The sequence below is a fragment of the Accipiter gentilis genome, chromosome 4 (assembly GCF_929443795.1).
Source record: "Accipiter gentilis chromosome 4, bAccGen1.1, whole genome shotgun sequence".
Classification (NCBI taxonomy): domain Eukaryota; kingdom Metazoa; phylum Chordata; class Aves; order Accipitriformes; family Accipitridae; genus Astur; species Astur gentilis.
This window is the reverse complement of record NC_064883.1, coordinates 21,431,656-21,450,176: the sequence shown is the minus strand read 5'-3', so window position 1 is coordinate 21,450,176 and position 18,521 is coordinate 21,431,656. Positions and strand designations below refer to the sequence as shown.

At 37.5% G+C, this 18,521-nt stretch overlaps 1 protein-coding gene across 2 annotated transcripts in view; it reads left to right on the top strand.

Moving 5' to 3' along the window:
- VPS50 (VPS50 subunit of EARP/GARPII complex) overlaps positions 1 to 18,136 on the top strand; it is a 102,440-nt gene extending 84,304 nt beyond the window's left edge. Inside the window, exons 24-29 of one of the 2 annotated variants that reach the window (XM_049798566.1) lie at positions 5,557 to 5,705; positions 6,820 to 6,916; positions 7,062 to 7,220; positions 9,608 to 9,729; positions 12,888 to 13,077; positions 14,542 to 18,136. In XM_049798566.1, the coding sequence (XP_049654523.1) occupies positions 5,557 to 5,705; positions 6,820 to 6,916; positions 7,062 to 7,220; positions 9,608 to 9,729; positions 12,888 to 13,077; positions 14,542 to 14,661 (837 nt within the window). In that variant the 3' untranslated portion in view covers positions 14,662 to 18,136. The remainder of the gene's footprint in view (positions 1 to 5,556; positions 5,706 to 6,819; positions 6,917 to 7,061; positions 7,221 to 9,607; positions 9,730 to 12,887; positions 13,078 to 14,541) is intronic. The other variant, XM_049798567.1, reaches the window with a different exon arrangement.
- Positions 18,137 to 18,521: the final 385 nt, after the last annotated feature.

Sequence of the window (18,521 nt, the reverse complement as noted above, 5' to 3'; positions counted from 1 at the left end):
ACATCAAGTTTCTTTCTTCTAATAAAAAATTCTTGTATATTGGAGTGAGTTGAGCTTTTTTCAGACAGCCTTTGAATACAATAAGGGGTTATGCTTTCTTTGATCAGTGTTTATTTTCTTGTACTCTATGCTCAGGATATTACAGAAACTACCAGTTACAGTTTCATAAAGAGAGGTGATAGAGCTATCCTGTCTTAGGTAAACATCTGGGGTCAGTCTGCTTTTCCTTCTCCCATCAGTGCACATCAAGTTCTTGGTAACAGTGTTGGTATGTCAGAGCTTCTGTAGGCTGTTTGACTGCCAGAATGTTTTCAGATAGTCTGATTTTTTCCATGCCTTTCAAACACCACTTATTCCTTCAAGATCAGGATTTTTTCAGTAGCATTTAGAGGTATTGCCATTTTCTCATAGCAGAATCAAACCTAAAATTGTTCCTATTGTGTATGTATATTAAATCAGAACAATTCTACAGCTAAAGTCTTACACAAAAATTATTAGGACAGGAGAAGCTCAGTTTTGAAAGATTATTGGTTATTAGTGTAATCTGCAGAACTTTGTGTACTGGAAACAAGTTGTGGGGTTTACTGTTTTTTGTTTAAAGTTACTGTAAGTGGATGATTATAATTAACTGTCAATTTCTCCACCATAAATAGCAGATAATAAGTTATTTTGGTCATAAGTTCTGTTGGATAACTGAAATAAATACAAGTTTCTGAGCTTACGATGAGATCAGGCCCCTTAAAAATGTCTGTCTTGCAAATTGCATGTCAAACCTTTGACTTAGATAATTAGCTTAGGTAGTTTATACTTCTGATTTATATCATCTCTTCTTCCTAAGACGGAAGGCTTAACAGAGGTTTGCCACTGGGCTTAGCCAAACTATTGAAATGAAAATGTTCTCTTGTTACAGAAGACATTTTTTGAAAGAAGAGATTGAAGGAGAGGCTTGTTCCTTACAAAGATAGATTTATTTATTTTATTCTTCCTATTTATTAAAGAATTTCTTCTTGGGAGTAAACAGGTAAATGCTAAAGTAAAATACCCAACAATTAATCAAACAGTATCATGCTCATACTTATTTGATACCTGTTATTTGCTAATACATACCTTTCTGTTGTAAAAATGCATTCCAGATGAAATTTAATTCGAAGATAAATATTGCATAAAGATACTTACCAAAGCACACACTATAGCTCATACTACTGTTACTAGCAACCCTTAAACAGGTAAAGAAGTCATAAGCCTGCTTTACCTCTTCTGTATCCTGATATTTTCAGGCCTTTATAGCAAAGCAGCTTTTATAAATAATTGCTAGTTGTTGTATGCCAATCATATGTAGCCCAGAAAACTTTGTTCTTTTCCTATGACAGTATGAGGGGGTTAGACTAAGAATAGAGAAAACTGAATAGATAAGACCTGCTGTAAGGTGTTTGCACAGAATGCTGGTTAATCTCTACTGCTGTACTTGCTACAGTTGATTTGGTTATTGTTCAGGTAGGTTTGGTGCTTTTTTTAAAATCACTGTTTGGCAAGGAAGGGGAAAAGTATCTTGTAGTTTGCATCAGTTCCACGTGTACCTTGAAATTATTTTATTGAATCTGTTTTTTGCCCAGTTTGCTTACAAGGATATTATATGGGCTGTAATATACCTTGGATATATCACAATTCTGCTCTATCAGCAAGGCCTGCTACTCTGACACAGAGAAAAGCTAAGCAAGTTTGTTCTGCTTTGGCTCTCTGCACACTTGATGCTAGGTGCTACAGAATGTTCTCAGTGTAACTTGACATTTCTTGAAATTAAAGTTGGGCTAGCTGCTATTCAGTTTCCTGGCTTCTACTCTCCTCCTCTTCTTCCTCCTCCTCCTCCTCCTCTTGAGACCGGCGTCATTCACCCACTTTCATTTTTACAGGACTTTACCTGTTCTCCATTCTGCTCAAACGGACTCTCTGACAACAGAGATTGTCTTGCAGATTTTGTTAAATTACTGGAAGGGTTAGCTTTAACAAGTCCAGTCCATTGCAAAACATCTGATTTCTTTAAATAGTCTGTAGCCGTTTTTCCTGTTCCAGCCTGTATGTTTTGCCCCTTTGTTGCTGCTTTCAGTAATTTGATTGTTTCTGTTAATGAAGGCTGGAAGAAAAAACACATGCATCACTGAAGCCCTTTCAGAATGATCTTGTGCTGTTCTTGGGGATTGGCACACTGTCTGTTTCCTTGGGCTTCCTTTTGCTATCAACATGCTTTTGCAGTGCCTGCTTTTTAGAACAAGTTAGGAGAACGAAATGCTCATACTGTGTTTGCCCTGTATATTTGAACCACAGTTTGACTCCCTGGTTGAACCCTAGCATATCTTTGATTTAGCCAGCTGTTACATGTACATTTTGTGTCTTCAAGTGCAACACAATTTTGGCATTTAAAAGGTTCACAAGTTATTTACCTTCATGAGAAACAGTCGGGTAGAAATGTATCTCAATACTGAAATGACAGGTGACTTTGAAGTGCAATAAATATGAAATTAAGTCTTTATAATATTTGGGTTTTTACATAATTTGTAATTAGTCTTTGAAAGAAACAAAGATGCTTAAATCTTTACCGCTGATAGTCTTTCCCCAGCTCTGTGGCTCACTGTCTCTCCTAAGAATAAAGAATTGGTTGGTAGGCTGTGGGTTTGGTTTTTTATCATGTTTAAACATTTCAAAGTTTCTCATTTCTTTGGTTTGGTTTATTTGAGAATGACATGAAGTGAAAAAGAAAAAGATAAGGCAGATAAGGAGTGGATTTTGATAGTTAATCAATGGTGTCTTTGGCTCAGTTAATATTTTTAGAAAATTGACCGTTATAGGCCTAGATGATTAGATGTTATTGCCTGTGTGCATTATACTTGTAGATGTACTGGGTACGTATCTTCAGAACTGCCTGAAAGAGGTTACATGAGTTTTAGCAAATATCCAGGCCTTTTGGCTTTCTTATCCATTCTGATAGACTCAGCAGAATGCAAACTTCACGGTATTGTGAAATACCTGGCCAGTTTAATTGCATATTTATCTGGCTGAACATGAACATAGATGAAAGCAAAGAAAAAATTCATTTTTCAAATAACACAGTGATGTGGCTAGCCTTTATAATCATTCCCATGCTCAGTGCAACTGTATCTGATAGCATTTACCATAAGCTTCTTTTAGTAGTTTTATCTTCTGCTCATTGATCTATTTCTGTGAGATCTTTTAGTGCTACAAATGATATGTTGGTGGTATTGCTCAGTCAGCAGTCTTTGCTTTTAATGTCAGAATTTCTGTGGGGATCCTTCAAGGCTCCCTGCTTTATCCGCTTTCTGCTTCTGTAACCTATTACAAAATTTTTTTTAGAAGTCTGAAGATACTTTCCTCACCTTTGATAGTGAGAACTCCGCTTTCCCAGCCTGTGCTTTGTTCCATCTGCTGTAGACCATTTTTATGTTTGTGTTTGACGTCTTTGGGAGACAGAGAACTGAAAGAGCCTTTCTGATTTAGCAAATCCACCTCCCTGTTGCCTTGGGCTGTCACATCACAGGAGGCATCTGTCAACTAAAATCCAAGATAGTTAAAGTGGAACTTGTGATGTTCTTGTTCCTCCACACTTCAAATCATTTTAAACAGTTTGGACACTATTATCTTCCCAGTTGGCTTATATTCTTAACACATTCTGGTGCTGCATTGTCTATGGCAGCAAAGTTTTGATCTTTCTGCTCATTCTGTATCACTCAAATTCTTATACAAGTCCGTACACATTTTGACATAATCAATTTTCACCTGTCCTGTCCTTAATTGCTGTAGTATAACCATAATGGGTCTGTCAGATATTTTGCTACCAGAATAACTTCCCTCTTGTTTTTCCCCTTTTCATCTGATCATCTGTGCAGTACCTTTCCTCTTGGCTTTTCTAGATCTATAATACATATTCTTCCTTGTCTCAATCCTGATATTTAGAATGAGCGAGACCAACACTTGGTTCCATCAATGTTTCTAGTGCTCACTGCTCTCCTTTTCTTTGTAGGCAAAACTGTCTGGAAAACATGTGAATAGCAATTATTCTATTTCATGTCATTCCTCACAGTTGTTCTCTGCTGTGAAGCCTAGAAGAAACTCCTGGTGACTGTTGTGCTCAACTTGAGTCTGTTTTTCTTCATTCTGCTTCTGATTCTTTAGTTACTTCACTGCAATTGCCTCTCAATTTATTTCTATCTCCAGTTGGAAAAAAACCCCACAAACTGCAAAGCTGCTTTATTTATTATCATGTTTTTGGCTTCATCTTTGGCCAGTTTTACAGCAATCTGAGAATTACGCTAATCTGTTTTTGAGTCTAACCATAAATGTCATGTTTAAGCATTATTGTTGTCATATTGGTTGTGTGTTCATATGTTGCTCGTTGCTTTACAGCAGACATGTTGTGCAGCTGATTTTGCTTTTGAAGAAATTAACTTTTACCACTACTTTGTCACTGTGTTATTGACCAAATTTATTTTCATTCCATACAAACAGGCTGATTTGTTGTAGCACCTGTCTGGCCACAGAGTTTCTATCCCCAGGGTCATGGAAGGCTCTTACTTAAAAAAACAGTGCCATATCATGCCTATCTTCTTTATCTGTTCTGGGTTCTATATCACCTTTGCTTTGTAGCATTTCTCATATTTTTATAGCCTGTGTAAAGCAATAAGCATGGTATGAGTAATTAATCTAAAGCCAGAACTACATTTTTTTCATGTCCTGATATGGTTTTGGCAAATAGCTAAGCTTCAGGGGGTGTCCATTTATATACCTACTTAGACCAATATGATAGCTCTGGGAATTTCTTCCTTCTGTGAATCCTCTTCTAGCTGTAACTGGTACTTATGTTACTCAAATGTAGAGGTGGGGATTTTCCCTCCTTTTTTTTTTTTTTTTTTCCTTACCCTCTTCCTTTCCCCCCTCTTCCTTTCCCCTCTCTTTCTCTCTTTTTTTAAATTTTGCAACAGGGCACTGGTCTAACTTGTTTCTTATTACAGATTCTTTTCCTGTGCTGTGAACATTTCCTTGCTTTCTACGATCAAGATGTCTGCAGGATAGATATTTTCATGGAATGATGACTTGTTTAAAAACATCATTTGTATTTTCCTTAAGTTAGCTGCAGTTCACATAAGCAGTAAAGCCCATGCATAAGTAATATTTCTTTGGTTTGTCTCCTTATTTGGTTGCTGTCAGATTGAAGATACTATCTGCAAGAGTGAGAAGTCAGTCTCCTAGTAGGGAGTTGGCTAAAGCCTGCATGGGTGTTAAGGTGTAGTAAGAAGCTTTTTTTCTGGCCCTTTTTTTTTTTCCCCCTGAGATATATATTGATCTATGTGATATGATTTTTTTACCTGTTTGAACACCACACTGTTGAAGTAGAAAAATCTACAGTTGTCTTTTGATTCAGGCTTGATTTAAATGCCACTTTAGAATTAAAAACATTCCTTCCTCTTACCTGTCATCTGAAACTGCTCAGCTGGAGCCATTCATGCTGTTTTTGTGGTTTTTCAGTTGTTTAATTCTTTGTTTTAGGAGGTCTCTGCTGATCCCACAGGAACCCTCACAGCTGCTGAAGAGAGAAAGGAGAAGGTGCCAAGCCCACATCTCAGTCATCTTGTAGTTCTGACATCTGGCAATTCGCTGTACGGTTTGGCAGAGAGAGTGGTGGCCACAGAATCCTTGTAGGTTATTTACTGTACACTGCATTTTGTAGTCACTGGAAGCTATGGATTGTTTAAGAGATCGTGTTTACAATCCAAAACCTTCTTGAGAGGTGAAAAATTCCTACCTATCAATGTAATTTTAAATATGAGTGTTAGAGGTAATTTATTAATTAAAGGTAGTAAGGCCTAGCCATCTGGTCTAACCACTCGCAAGCACAAGCAATGAAATTTTACTGCAGCTGGTCCAGTAATTTGTGACAGTACAAGGAAAATCTAACAGGAAGAAGTTTAAAATTAAAGAGGCTAATGGGAGTATTTAATCTGTATGGTTCATTTAAACCTTATATTAAGTACTCAGATGGTGATGGCTGAGACTCAAAACTGCTTAGTTCATATTGATTTGGCTTGGATTGAAATGTTCTTTGCAATGGGTGGAAGTATACCTGTGAAGAAGAGATTATTATGAGCAAGTAACACAAAACTTAGGAAGTGTTTTTTATTTGGTCAGAACAATAGTAAGAGTTAGGTAGAAATTACTCTTTTCCCCACACAAAATGACACTTAAAGATTAGAAGTTCATTTTTAAAATGTATTTTCAAATGAGCTCTTTTTTTTTGCATTCATTTATGCTTAGTTAGAAATGTATTTATTCATTATGTTGTTATTAACAAATCCTACCCCTGAGAAAGAATTTGATCTCATATTCTGTCTTTGAAAGATTCACTAGTATATAAGTAATTAGGAATATTATTCTGGAATTTTGATATGGATTTATTAATATTAATGTTGACTGCCCTGCAGTATGGAAATTATGGGACACATTCACTGACTTTACTAGACTTTGGATCAGACTTTTGCAGTGTATCCTGAGTAAAATAGAAATATGAATTGTTGATATTCAAGCCTTATTCTCTATTCAAGCATTTTCTTGTTTGCAATCATATTTTAAAATTGTCAGAATTGAGAATACTTGTTGATATGCTGGTATGAAACTGATATGTTTCTTCTCTGGACTAAATTTTCAAAGATTGCATATCGTTATTGCCAAATATGTCAACTGTAGAGTAAAAGTTGTACAGAGACATGCCAAATGTTGCGTTTATTTCATAGTAAATTTTCTTTGCTTTCAAAGGGTATTTCTGGCTGAGCAGTTTGAGTTTCTTCAGCCTCATCTTGATGCGGTGATGCCAGCTGCCAAGAAACCTTTTCTTCAGCAGTTCTATTCTCAGGTCAGAATTGTAATTCACAGCTGATTTTTAAACAGAAGATTTGAAACTTGTACAATATGGTGCAAATGCTTGTACATCATAGTTATATATTGCTCTTATTAGCCAGAAATTTAGTGAATTGAATTTTATTTATATTCTGTTTCAGACAGTGTCAACTGCCAGTGAACTACGTAAACCAGTTTATTGGATTGTTGCTGCTAAAGCCATTGATTATGAACAAATGCTGCTTCTCATGGCTAATGTGAAATGGGATGTGAAGGAAATCATGTCACAACACAATATATATGTAGATGCTCTTTTAAAGGTGAATACTTTCTGGGAAATGGTGCGCTACAGTTTATATAAATGTTAAATTACAGTAATACTTCACTAAAACTGTTAAAGTAGCATGGTTAGAGCAGTACAGCATCCTGACAAATGGTAAGTTCTTATAAGGAGATCTGTCCAGAATTTTCATTATTCTTGCTGCTAGCAGATTGTTTTCAGTGATGTTTTTTTCACTACATGGTGGGTGAAAGTGACCACAGAAGTTTAATGAGTTTCATGTCTAAGTCTTGAATGGTGGATACATGTGTAGTAAACAGAGTACTATTGAGAAAAATCCAGTGGCCTGAGATAGTGGATTTTTTTAACAAAAGCTATTTGCTGTTCTGCATAATTTTAGCGGTTGTCTTTGAGATGTATGGTAGGGTCTATAGGTCAAACCAGAACTGATAATGATTGTGCACTTTCTAATTGAAGTTTCTATATTTAGAAGTTAACATTTGAAAAGGAAGGTAAAAGGGAAGTTATTCATACAACTTCTCAATTGCATTCAGTTGAAGTAGTTCTACAATTGCTGTGTGTTATGGCATATAGAACCATTTCTTGGGAGAATCCTTCTCTCATCCTTTTATATATGCCTAACATCCTTTTATATATGCCTAAATGGTGTTTCTGAAATCTTTAGAAGGAAGTTCTGGCAGTGGTAGAATTACACTAATTCTCACAGAGAAACTGAAAATTTTATTTTAAAGATATCTGCAGTATGTATCACAAAAAAGTTATGCATCTGTGCTGAGTAACAGTTTTGATTACACCTTTGTACTTTGTAGCTGTTCTCTGCTAAAAAAAAAAATCAGCGCAAAGAAGGGAGAATCTGATAAAGGATATATCATTGCACTGAATTTGACTGAATCTTTGTGACTACCCTTCTTTATGCTGCCATGGCTTTTTGAAATCAGTTTGTACTTAAAACATTTGGTCTCTGCAGTAGAACAACTTTATTTTCTGAGTGTGCAACTGCTGATGAATTTACTTCAGGACAATCAGGGCTAATACCATTTAAAACCACTTCTGGCCTCTACATTATATAGGTAATAAGAGTTGCTACAGCAGCTTTTAGATTACTGCTAAGCAGTTAGTGTTTGGCTGTGTATCCTGGGACTCCCAGAGTGTCAGATGCAAGGACAATGTTTAATGTAATAACATTAAGTACTTTAAGCCACATGCACGCATATGCAAAATTCTGTATTCAGCCATAGCATGTATGGAAGCAGATAAAATGGGGAAAGAAGGTTGTTCAAGAAATTCATTAACACGGAGCATTAGGCATCTTCATCTTCAGAAGAGTGAGTTGTATGCATGACTCCTTCCTCTTGCCAAATTCCTCTTTCAGAAAATTTGTGTTAAAAAACAACTATTTGGTCAGATACTAGGTTAAATTGGTTACTGAGATTCCCTCTTGATTTTCTTCACTTACTGAATTTTTGAGGGGGGAGGGCGGGAAGAGGGGGAAAAAAAAGGAGGGAAAAACCACCTCGATTAACAGCCTTGGAATGAAAGCACTTTGTTGGACAAGAAGGGTCTTAATAGGCTGCAGTACAAACTGCTTTTGCTGTTACACAGAGCAGTTCATTATCAGTGTGCTTTATATTTAAGTAATTTCATACTTTTTTTAAATGATAGAGGTGTTAGTCACTCACAGCAGACTTCACAAAATCTTTGTAACAGTAATTACTTTCAGTTATGACTGGCTTGTCACTCATAGTAACAGCTCAAATCCATCCAGGCCATTGATGTTTTAGGTAGAAACAGGTGCCTTCCCTCAACCTGAATTGTTAGCTGGTTTTGCAGTATGCTCCTAAACTGTTAATTTGAAGTCTTTTCAGTGGGTGCTCTCAGCTCTTTTTAAGGCACCAGGGAAGTATCTAATGTGAAAGTTTGAAGAATGAAAAGTGGTTACAAGATTTCTGAGCTTCTCTTTGAATGCTGGTGGGGCAGGTATTCAGAGGGATAAAGAGACCATCACTGGATTTTCTTAAGTGGCTGTATATTGTCTTAAAAAAAGTTATGATGAGTTTAGGGAGTGAGGCAATGCAAATGCTATTTTAAGGATTAGCTACTTGATTAATTTTCAGAGATGTCAGTTTTGCGGAGAACTAGACCTCTGGGGAACAGAGCAGTATTTCCTTTTAAAAAAAAATTACTAAGGTAAATGTAAATGATATACTAGAAAGTGATATGCTTTCTACGTTACACATTAAGCTTCTCTCTACAGTCTGTGCCTCTTAAGATTCTCTGCTTTGCTCTTATTTTTCAGTATTCCCTTTCACATGGATTTCTAATTCTTTGTTGTTGTTGTTGCTAGGGATGTATAGAGTATGATCCCTTTATGCTAAAGGAATAATGATTTTTTTCATGTTTCATCAGGAATTTGAAGAATTTAACAGAAGGTTGAACGAGGTGTCTAAGAGAGTCCGTATTCCACTGCCTGTCTCCAACATCCTTTGGGAGCACTGCATACGCTTGGCCAATAGAACTCTTGTGGAAGGGTAAGTAGTTCATGAAAGTCTTGCTTTTGGGTAAATATGTCTGTAATAACAACTTCTTATGGAATTAAAAGCTCTAATTTTGTAGTGCTGTGGTAAGCTCTTGGGCTTTTGGGGAGCCTAAAAAATATCAAGGCTTAACATAGTCTTTAGCAGTTGTTTCATGGAGTCTGGTACAGCATTAAGCCTAAAGGGGATGGTTTTGTACCTAGATGCAGTTATCAGAGAGTAGCCATGGAGCAGGATTTTTCCAAATTCATCAGGAACAGAGAGGTGTCTTTGTTGTCTTGGTCAATAGAGGCTCAAGCACCTTAGTCAGGAGCTGCTACACCTTGCTCATCTCTCCCTCTTAATCAGTGTCCCAGTCTTTTCAGAGCCAATATTGTAGCCTGAGTATTGTAGTCTATTCATCCACTGCATTTATTTTTGTGTTCTTGTCCCCTAGCTACATAAGTCCAGGCTCTCATCACAACTTCTTCTGCATCATAGAATATGTGCTGTCTTCCACTCCTTCTACATATGTTTCCTTATTTCTTTCCTGGTTATCTTTACCCTATGCACTACCTACTACCTGTTTTACTTCTTTTGATCCCACTCTCCTGCTGTCTGCTCTAATTTAGGACTTCAACAACATGCTTCTTCTCCAAGTGTTAGCTGTCTGTTGAGGATCATCAGCTTCCACTGCTTCCATCAAGCCATCATTTTTAAACTCATGCCTGTTTCTTTTCATGCAATCATCCTTTCGCAGTCTCTTCAGAGATCACTTTCATCTTCAGGGAGACTAAATCCAGCCATGACCTTCCTCTGGCTTCTCAATTCTTTCATATGACATATGACCTATACAACTATCTTTTCTTTGTGAAATTTTATTTTCCACTTATCATGCCTCAAATCAAATGAAGTGGAACAAAAGCATCTTTCTTCTCCTCCCCTTGTCCCCCTTTCCTTTCAAGTGGGTAACACCATCAGTCACTATCAACTTCCTCTGCCTCAACCCTTGTGCCTGTTTTGGACTTGTTTCTTTTTCTTACTTCACACTCTTACTCATCTTTTGTGACTTCAGTATTCACAAACCACTTAATTCTTAGCATCACTCATATGTCTTGCTCCACGCTGCAGTTTTGGTTCACACTTGTGACTTACCATGAGACTTTCACCTAAGCATTTCACTGACTGGTCAGAGTGGACTGGGAATACCTTGCTGATATGATTTGTCCTGTGCCTTTTCTTAGAGTGTAAAGAATGCTTGTTATCATCTCCCAAATACCTGCCAGTAATTTCTCATTCTTGCTCAGTTCTTTTTTTTCTCACATATCTCATAGTTTCTTTTGACACTGGGGAAAGGGAAGGAAGGTATTCTGAACAGCTGACTCTCTGAATACCTTCATAACTTCTTTCACCTTTGAATTCCATGAAGGTATGGAATTAAAAGCCATGAAGGAGGTTTCTACTCCAGTCAGCCAGTCAACTGAAATTGCTCTCATCAAGCTCTTTGCTGAGTGAAGAATCATCTCCAGTACAGTCAACCATATTCTTCTTTAAATTTTACCCTGCCCTATCTACTAGCAATATGTTGTCTCCCGTTTCCCATCTGGCTTCTTGAAGTGCTTCAGTATGTCCTATTGAGAATCACTGTCCAATCTTCTATGGAGCTGCAGAGGGCTTGTGCCTTGGTCCCCTCTATTTTTGCCTGTTATTTCTGCATTCTGCAAATTCTTTCTGTGTATTAACTGTAAGGGTGCAATTTCTTCTCATTCTTAACCTTGCTGTGTATCCAGTTTCCAGCTGCGTGTTTCTGCTGCCTCCTTTGCATCAGACATAATAATCTAGAGACTGTATAATAATAAGGATCAATTTCATGAACCAATGGAAAACTGACCTTGCTCTAAATTTGGTACAAGGGAAGAGTGGAAACAGTGGAACAGGATTGTCACTTGTGGCAGCAGCCTGTGGGTAGGCTGGGTTGTCTATTAAGACACTGTGCCCCAGACCAAAGCTTTTTTATTCCCTGTACACAGCTGAAATTGGTACTGTTAGGGGCATTGCAGTGTCATTGCCTTTGATTTTGACAAATGCAATTTCTTATCCTGCAAAGATCATTTTCCTCATTGGTTGCCTATCACCCCACTGTAATCCTTCCTGCTATTACCCTGCCCTAATGGAGACAAAGGAAGAAAATTATAATGCTAATAATAATAAAAGAATTGGAATATACAAAACAAGTGATGCACAATGCAATTGCCCACCACTTGCCAGCCGACGCCCAGTTAGTGCCTGAGCAGCGATCTTCTCCCCCCTCCCCCCAGCTCAACTCCCCCCAGTTTATATACTGGACATGGCGTCCCATGGTATGGAATATCCCTTTGGCCAGTTTGGGCCAGCTGCCCTGGCTGTGTCCCCTCCTAATTTCTTTTGCCCCTCCAGCCTTCTTGCTGGCTGGGCGTGAGAAGCTGAAAAATCCTTGACTTAGTCTAAACACTACTTGGCAACAACTGAAAACATCAGTGTGTTATCAACATTCTTCTCAGACTGAACCCAAAACACAGCACTATACCAGCTCCTAGAAAGAAAATTAACTCTATCCCAGCCAAAAGCAGGACATACTCTCACTAAAACATTAACCTCTCACAGAAATTAGCGAGTGCTGCCACTCTTTATTCTCTGGTTGTTGTGGGTGTTTTTGAACAAACAGCTTTGTGCCTTTCTCTGATGCTGCCACTATTGGTTCAGCAAGCTCCTGGTGACCATTCCTAAAGCTGCCATGTTACCTTTCAGACTTCAGTGGTCATGATCACTTGACTAGAGCTGCTGTCTAGTGTGCTGATTGGCATTGATTTAATTTCCTTCAACCTATTTCTAGTAAGTTGTTCAGTGTAGGATTTTTAGTGACTTTTGGTGGGGGGGTGGGGGAGTGGTAGTGTTTTTTTTAAGTATCACTGGGTACTATGGGGTTCTGTTCTGAGTGGGGCTAAAACATATTATACTAATGCAAATAAAACTCTGCATCAGACATCCTAAGAGGAGTTCTGGTCTGCTTTTAACTTAAACCCATAATTATTTTCCTCCCCAATGTTTGAAGGACTAAGTTAAACAACTTTGAGAAGTACAATTCATTTTTATTTCCTTCTAAGTTTTACTTTCCACTGTGTTCCTCTTTTCAGTTATGCCAATGTAAAGAAGTGCAGCAATGAAGGACGTGCCTTGATGCAACTGGACTTTCAACAATTCTTAATGAAACTAGAAAAGTTAACAGACATTAGGCCTATTCCAGATAAAGAATTTGTGGAGACCTACATTAAAGCATACTACCTAACAGAAAATGACATGGAACGCTGGATAAAAGAACATAGGGTAAGCGTTAAGTTTGCATTCTTTTAGTATCTATCAGGAAAATTCACCATGATTATAGAATCATGCTAGCAACTATAAATGATCAATGCTTCTATGTGTTAAAAATTAATATATGCATATATATGTATATATTCATTTATTATGGTCAAATCTGTATGGGAAGCAGTATAAATATAAATGTGTGTGTGCACGTATATGTTCATTATATTTATTATCATATGAAGTTAATATGTGTTTGTACTGATTCAACATCTGATGACTGGGAAGGATTAATAAGCCAATCACATCTACCTACTGTATAAAAAACTGTAGGGAACTAGAGCAAAGTGAAGTTGAAAACGTATCTGTGCTGTTCAGAATAAGCTGAAGTGCACAACTCGATCATCAAGAAGTACTGTTTGAAATCACACCATGAAGTTTTACTTTGCCTTTAACAGTGGATTGCTTAAACTAAGTTGTAAGGCTTAAACTAAGTTGTACGATGGATAAGCGTAATTGCTTTTTCTTCTGTCATTTAATAATATGAATCAGGATCAACATAGCTTTCGGAGATAAGTCTTCATTTGTGTTTTGAAAGCGTTTAGCATGCTTTCGTGATAGCATAACCTAACAGTTATAACAAGACTGTGTAAATAATAGTCACATGCTATTGGAGCTGCCCATTGTTGAAGTGAAAAGTCTTTTAAAATGGAGCACTTTGAAATCTGTATTTTGGGATTACTTTAAATCCCACTAGAAATGGATGAAAGAAATATGTCTTTAATAATCGTTTTCCTTGTTTTACCTGGAGCCACAAGAGAGATTGTGAGCTGTTGTTTGGTGACCTACATGGAAAAACTCTTGTTTAAACCTACTGGTGGAAGCTATATTTTGGATACTGTTAGGTACAAAGGTAGTACTGGCAAATGTGGTGTTTTCACAGGTGTTAAGAATTCTCGACTTAACATTTTTGTCTTTTTTTCCTCCTTTATCATGTACTGAAATTAACATTGTTTGGAGACCCTGTAGACAGAAGTATTTAGAATCTTATTGGAAATGAGAAGTCAAAATAAAAAATACCATCAACTTTTGTCACAGTTTGTTTAGAAAAATGTTTTTGTGTTAAAAGCTTATCCCATTTGCATGTGTATTTCCCACCACACCTCCCAAAGAATGGAAAATACATTAAAAATTGATTTATATACATACGTATTCACAGAATTACTTTCTGTCAACTCAGTCCAACATTACTACAGTTGTAAGCATTTTCCATTATAATCTGCCATGTAGCAAAATACAGTTTTGTCCTCTGCCTTAGCTATGAAAACTATCCAGACCTCACTTAACTACCACTTTAAATCTCCCTTGTGTGCTGACTGCTTCTATCAGTTGAAAAGTCCACAGTCTGTATGTCTGCACTTTTAAATTTTCTGTCTTTGTCTGGTGTTTTATTCTGCCATAACATGATCTGCTTTTATTTGCCAGGAATATTCCACTAAGCAGTTGACCAATCTGGTGAATGTTTGTCTGGGCTCCCATATCAACAAAAAGGCAAGACAAAAGCTGCTAGCTGCTATTGATGACATAGACAGGCCTAAAAGATAACTGGAGAAAACTACTTTCCTTGTGACTTGTACCTTTTTCTGTTCACATGAAGCATGCAGACAAATCTCTCATGGACTGACAACATTCTCTTAAAAAACATCGTGCATGACCTTTCTTACCAGCATTGGAGACACTCTGAATGGCATAATGTTCTAAAATATGACTTTTCTAATCTGCAGAATTCTTTTCTGTTATATTTCTTTTTTTTGTTTTGTTTTGTTACTTGCCCTTGGTAAAGGGCCACTGTTTGTGTATCATTGGTGAGCTGTATATTTTGCAACTGTATACTGTAAGTAAAATCAAAATCGGAGAGAAATACATTGGCTTAATATATAGTTGGTGCTCTTTTTTAATAAAAGGGCTACTTGAAAATATGACTTCTTTCCTCCCTGCTTTCACCCTCAGAAATTGTGCTTTATTATGGACTAGTGTAAAATGAAAGGAAATGTACAATATTTGATTGATGTATCTTGCATGTGGATTAAGAGTGCAGATCAACTAAATACTCTCATGTTAAAGCCTCTCATCTTCATATGTATTTAAAAATGTCTGTTTATTTCAGAATTAATCTAGTCATATCAAAATGATTGACTTCAGATTAATAGAAGGTAATAAATACTGTACACTAATATGATTTCTTTGTGAGACTTTATTTTCCTAATTCAACAATGCAAAATGTCATTTACAATAGAAATTAGTACTGTTCCTTTCATATTACCTCCCTTTTGTCCCTCTGCCAGTCTTCCTGGTTCCGAAGCCATAGTGCCGGGGAATAGGAATAATGGTTTTTGGCCGAAGTTTTGGATTGATAGTAAGATAATCTGAATATTTCCCGCTCTGCTGTAGACACCCCGAGTGATCCTGAGCAAAGCAAAATTGCTTGGCTGCATATTTGTCCTAGAAATCGATTTGTCAGAGCATCACTGATTCCACTGAAGTTTTCAGATTTGTCTTTGTTTTTCAGTACATAAAGTTTTAGATTTTTTTTTTAATTACATAATAAACTTTTTGCAGTGCTCTCAGACCTTTTAAAAGGGAATATGGTAGCTAACAGGTAAAATAATTTACATAAGGTACAGTCCGCTAATGTATACAACACGGTAAATTCTCAGTTTCAGGTTCATACTTGCCATTGTACTTTTAATTCAAACTTGGGAGAGTCAGGACTTACTGAACAAAAGCAGTACTTAGTGACAGAAAATTGCCCTGTAAAATCATTATAATTGCTCTTTTCTGTAGCTTAATTTCCTCTTCAGAAGTGGACTGAGCATCATTGTGTGAGTTCAGTTAAAGCCTGTATACAGTTTTAGAAGAATGATAGAATTTACATTTTAAATATTGACTGTGTAGTATTCAGCTCCCTTGTTCATCTGTATTTTAAAGGAAATAAGATTTAAATTTAACACCGTTCTTTATTGACCATGCTGTCATGCTGAGTTCCATTTAAAACTTGTTTAGCCGCATGTCAATGTATATGTTGAAGCTGAATCACTTTTACTCTCATTAAAAAGATGGTTCAAAAAAAGAAAAGTGTAGTTCATGTGGAAAGTGTGGACTTTCACGTCAGTGTTATCTGCCCTGAAGTCAGATCCTCTTGGAAGACATAGAAACGTGTCAGAGACAGTGTAAAATCTGTTTCAATTTTCTTCTCGTGGATGAAAAAAGAAATTTAAGTATCTTTACCAGAGGTTTGGTGAGCTGAACACATGGTTAATTTCTCCTGAACTATTTAGGTTGCTGTAATTTGATTGCTTACCAAAAGGTAGGAGTGTAAGCACTGACTGGAGTGTAGGGGTTGAGGAAAGAGGTGAGCAATTGCATGAATCATAGTCAGGAGTAATTTTTTGTAGTATATCTATAGTTTGACTTGTTATTTTTAAGTAAGCTCCCAAACAAAAGAAGGTGTAAGATGTAGTGTTAAACCTGTGCAAAACCTGTTTGATCCTCATTCCTATATGCCTCAGAAACAATCATATTTTCCAGAGGAACCTCCCCTTGCTGCCCAGGATTGATGCTACAGGGGAAGCTACATAGCTTAATGGCCTACACATGCCCTTACATATATGATTTAACTTTCAGATTGCCCTGTGTGGAGCCAGGAGTTGGACTCGATGATCCTTGTGGGTCTCTTCCAACTCAGGACTTTCTATATGACTTGGTCCTAAGTGACTAACGAAGCCACGTTTTGGCTGAATGTTGAATTATTAACTTACTAAGGGTCTGTTTGGTAGTTTCCATGCTCTCGTGTGAGAATTCTTTACAAACCATTGATTTTCGAGCATCTCTCTACATCTTCATTCTCCTATGGAATAAGAAGCCTCTTACACTGCTTTTTCTGCAATAGAGAGTATGGCTTAAATATCATTTATGCTTTAGAGGAGTGTTTTGGAATACTCTAATAATAGAAGATTATTTCCTTCAGTCTCCAAGGAGAATGACCAGCACTGCAGAGGTGGGGGATGCATCTGTCAGTCCTTCTTCAGCCTAATCAAGAATTTAAATTCTGTTCCCCAGACACTGAATACTTTCATATTTACCAAACTCAGCTGGAGCATAAATGACCAATTTTCAAGTCTCGTTGTTAGGCAAAGCCTATCCCTGCCCTGATCAGCATGAAACTGGCTTTTCTACGGTCACCTTCTCTCAGTTGTATCTAATGGTAATGCTGTTCTCCAAAGAAGCAGCTACTGGGACAAAAATAGGGGAAAGCCAACTGATCAGTTGCTGTACACTGGTGTAAGATTCAAGTCCTTGCTTTGGTGTAGGTTTAATTATTCAAAGCAGAATGGCATTGATAGGAAAGACCATCTTGGATCAGCAGTGCTTCAGCTGATGGGATAGTGCACAGAGCAGTCCCGGGAGGTGTGAATGCAAGTGCCTGATCTGGGTAGGGACTTGAATGCTCCATGATTTCAGATGAGTAGCTAGGTTTCCAGAACTGATTGTTCTGGATTCCGTTGTTCCCACAGGGGAGAGTCTTCCCACGTGTAAATAAAACCTTGGCTTGCTTCTGATCTGCAATGGGAAAAACTAGGCCCTGGCCAGATCTGCTTAGCAAATACTAGGTGTGGGGTGAAGATTATAGCTTGTTGTCCTGGTTTTGGCTGGGATAGAGTTAATTTTCTTTCTAGGAGCTGCTATAGTGCTATGTTTTGGGTTCAGTCTGAGAAGAATGTTGATAACACACTGATGTTTTCAGTTGTTGCCAAGTAGTGTTTAGACTAAGTCAAGGATTTTTCAGCTTCTCGTGCCCAGCCAGCAAGAAGGCTGGAAGGTCACAAGAAGCTGGGAGGGGACACAGCCAGGGCACCTGACCCAAACTGGCCAAAGGGATATTCCATACCATGGGACGCCATGTCCAGTATATAAACTGGGGGGAGTTGAGCTGGGGGGAGGAGCAGATCGCTGCTCGGGAACTAACTGGGCGTCAGCTGGCAAGTGGTGGGCAATTGCATTGTGCATCACTTGTTTTGTATATTCCAATTCTTTTACTATTATTATTGTCATTTTAGTATTGTTATTACTATCATTGTTAGTTTCTTCCTTTCTGTTCCATTAAACTGTCTTTATCTCAACCCACGAGCTTTACTTTTTTTTCCCCTGATTGTCTCCCCCATCCCACTGGGGGGCGTGGGGGGTGGGAAGGAGTGACTGAGCGGTTGTGTTGTGCTTTTAGGGGATAAAAAGGGATGAGTAATCAATGGCTGCCTTAAAGCTGTCTGTGAAAGGTTTGCAGCCCCTTTTAATTTTCATAGATGTGCATGGCGAAGGCATGTATCGTGATACCAAATGCAAAGCTGTGGATGTGGGTTTTCCTCTTGACTTGTCCTGGTGCCACAGAACACACAAAATTATAAAGA